The 3750-nt window shown below is 44.5% G+C and overlaps 1 protein-coding gene across 1 annotated transcript in view; it reads left to right on the forward strand.

The window, feature by feature from the left end:
* The window catches only part of oprd1a (opioid receptor, delta 1a), a gene marked incomplete at both ends in the record, with an annotated part of 21976 nt that extends 18512 nt beyond the window's left edge, over positions 1-3464 (forward strand). The window contains 2 exons of the mRNA XM_080859177.1: positions 1849-2204; positions 2935-3464. Coding sequence (XP_080715303.1) covers positions 1849-2204; positions 2935-3464 — 886 coding nt within the window. The remainder of the gene's footprint in view (positions 1-1848; positions 2205-2934) is intronic.
* Between the last annotated feature and the right edge of the window lie 286 nt (positions 3465-3750).

Raw genomic sequence — 3750 nt, forward strand, 5'->3', positions numbered from 1 at the left:
GAAAATACAGCAGAACAGAGAGACAGATAGAGAAAGAGATGAGTGGAGGCACAGAGAATAAAAGACAACAGTTGAAAGTAGTTGAAGGGTGGCAATGGGTAAACAAATGACAGTATCAAAGCATCCTCTCCCCACACGCCACCCTTTGATGCCCCGCAGAGCATCAATACAAGAAGCCTGTGACACAGAACACTCGCTTAAATGGGCAAAAATCACAATATGTGTGACCTGCATTGAAGCATGAAGCACTCAACAAACACTGCTGTTGCAGGCCTACAAAAACAAAACAATAAAACCCGGGGACGCGCCGAGGGAACTGGGGCAAGATCTGGGCTAGGCTCTCCTCCCCTCTCAGTGGCTTTACATATTAGTGTGGATAGTCACTCACCCCTGTTGGACACACTTAAAATGCTTTGTTGAAAATCTCTGTAACTAGGGCCAGAGCTGTGAAAACAACAGAGCAGAACATAGAAGACACACTTCATGTTCTGGTTTGTGACTCAACGGATTTCATCTCATTTCATCTAAGTGACTCTCGTAAGCTTAGCGTAGCTCACGAGTTTCTATGCAAATCAAAGCTGTGTGTTTGTCAGTTTGTCAGTTCAGCGAAAACCGTAACCCTAAGATCTGTATTACAAAAATCAGTGTGCCGATATCAAATGTGAAATATGTTAGTATCATAACTTCATCAGCAGGGCTACAAAATAAGCACATCTCATGCCAATGCCAGGTTCAGAAGGACTAGAGTAACACCCAGAAAAAACTAGACTAGAGTAAAACCCAGACAGTTCTACTAACTCATTAACATTATGTATTCAGTACTTAAAACCTGGTATTTAGTTGACCCAACTTAAAATGTATTAGTTTTCTGAGCAAGTGAAGACGTTTTAATTGTATTGGAATGTATTTTCAATATACTGGGAAGGCGGTCGACCAATGACAGTTCTCTCTACAGTAAGAGCTTGCGCAAGAAGTTGGAACGTAAGGAAGATACCCTTTCAAAAACTTGTAAGGGCGTAATATCTAGTTTGTGAAAGACCCAGAGAAACACAAATATCCGACGAGGCAAAATCCTTTACGATTTTGGAATAATATGAGTTCAGAGAACTCAAAAATTCTGAAAATGATAACAAAATAAATCAGTATAGCCGATGTATAATTTTTAAGTTAAGTTTACTTAAAAAATATATATATATACTATATGTACTCAAATTTTATTATGTAATTGGTTACATAAAAAATGTTAAGTATTCTGGCCTCGTTTCCCGATAACGACGTATCTTAACGGCCTACGTGGATTTTGGCGACATCGTAGACTCATCATAGCCGTAAGTGTGGCATCGGGAAACCGCTCTGCAAGGATCCCTCTTACGACCGATTTCAAGTCCTTTTTAGCGTTCGGGAAACTAGGCCCTGAACTTGTTCAGGTTTACAGTGTATATTTACTGATTTAGCAGTTGATTTTTTATTTATTTTAACTTGCACTCCAGGCTTTTTTTTACCCAAGTCCTAATTGTAAGGAATGAGAAACGTCTCCCTCTCAGTGTTGGTCTTTAGAGGGCCCTTATAGTATATGATGGAGAAGTAAACTAATAATAATGTCTCCAGATGATGGTGCACTGAGGGGTAAACAATATTGTGTGATTTTGTGCATTTTGAGGAATTGCTTGGTCATCCTTTTCAGCCAGAGAACAATGACATTCAACCCTCCCCTCTGTGTGTGTGTGTGTGTGTGTGTGTGTGTGTGTGTGTGTGTGTGTGTGTGTGTGCGTGTGTGCGTGTGTGTGTGTGTGTGTGCGTGTGTGCGTGCGCGTGTGTGTGTGTGTGCGTGCTTGTGTGTGTGTGCAGGTACACCAAGATGAAGACGGCCACCAACATCTACATCTTCAACCTGGCGCTGGCCGACGCCCTGGCCACCAGCACCCTCCCCTTCCAGAGCGCCAAGTACCTGATGAACACCTGGCCGTTCGGCGAGCCTCTGTGCAAGGTGGTGATCGCCATCGACTACTACAACATGTTCACCAGCATCTTCACACTCACCATGATGAGCGTGGACCGCTACATCGCCGTGTGTCACCCCGTGCGCGCTCTGGGGTTCCGCACGCCTGTCAATGCCAAAATCATCAACGTGTGCATCTGGATGCTCTCGTCCGCCGTCGGCGTACCCATCATGTTCATGGCCGTAACCAAGGTGACAGACAACGGTGAGTGAGAGAGAAATTGAGTGGTGTCTGATGGCTGTGATGTTTGTTTTGTTGAGGGACATGTTGTTAGTCACTGATGGAGACAAAATATAATGAAAGTAAACAGAGGAATGAGACAGTAAACAAACAAAAAGAGTAGCACTCTGAAATAGTTATTGAATTGAGTGTCACAGGACTTGCAACTGCTGGCTTCTATTTTCATGAACTGACTACAAAAAAAAAAAATGCAACAATTTGGAGTTTTGTCCTTTCTGAACTGAAATAAAAGATTATATATTTATTATTTTCTCTGAAAAAGCTTATTTCTCAAAAACTCTGTGCATAAATACATATCTGTATCCATACTCATGTGGAATCAAGTTTACACAAGGAATTCAAGTCAATTATACTGATTCTTATGTGAGTTGTAACTAAGTAAAACATTTGTAACTTGTGATATAGATTGTGATGTTTAAATATTTTTGATATGATAAATAGAGCCAAAAAAACATAAAAAAAGTCAATATTGTTGCTCTCCTTTGAAGCACACATCATTGTCTTATCTCTCCTTATTCTATTGGCGGATCCCAACTACCCGGTGTTTGCAACCGATTCCATCCCTATCATCAATTATTAACATTTTATGCAATCATGGTTTTCTCTCGCAGAAACTGTTCATTTTATGTGAACAGTATTTTCTCTGCACAACAGCTGATATTAAACTCATAACCCTCGTCAACTCTCTCCGCAGGAAGAATTGTCTGCACCCTGAAGTTCCCTGACCCGGACTGGTACTGGGACACTGTGACAAAGATCTGCGTGTTCATTTTTGCGTTCGTGGTTCCCGTGCTCGTCATCACCATCTGCTACGGCCTGATGATCCTGCGCTTGCGGGGCGTGCGCCTGCTCTCCGGCTCTAAGGAGAAGGACCGTAACATGCGCCGGATCACCCGCATGGTCCTGGTGATAGTGGCAGCCTTCATCATCTGCTGGACGCCCATCCACATCTTCATCATCGTCAAGACGCTGGTGGACATCGACCAGAGGAACCCCTTCGTCATTGCCAGCTGGCACCTGTGCATCGCGCTCGGCTACACCAACAGCAGCCTCAACCCCGTGCTCTACGCCTTCCTGGACGAGAACTTTAAGAGGTGCTTCCGTGACTTCTGCCTACCGTTCCGCACCCGCGTGCAACGCACCAGCCAGTCCCGGGCACTGAACGCCACCAACCGGGAGCCCGTGTCCGTCTGCGCCCCTTCAGAAGCTGGGAAGAATGTATGACTAGGCATGGACCGGGTCCCCTACGGATCCCGCTCCAGAAGAGTCCAACAGGACCTGCAGTCCGAGGTCACTCAGATCTCCACCACTGAGTTTTAACAAACCCGCCACTGGGGGGGGGGGGGGGGGGGTGAAGTCAGATATCTGTTGCGTCATCAGAAATGAGTCATGCCTGCGGCAAACAGAAATCTGCTGAGTCATTCTACCTAACAAAATGAGCGCGAGTACATATGTCAACATGATCATCACATCATGGATGACAGAGCAGCATCACCAGCCATAAGACTGT

The sequence above is a fragment of the Sprattus sprattus genome, assembly GCF_963457725.1.
Source record: "Sprattus sprattus genome assembly, chromosome: 20".
NCBI classification, from domain to species: Eukaryota; Metazoa; Chordata; class Actinopteri; order Clupeiformes; family Clupeidae; genus Sprattus; species Sprattus sprattus.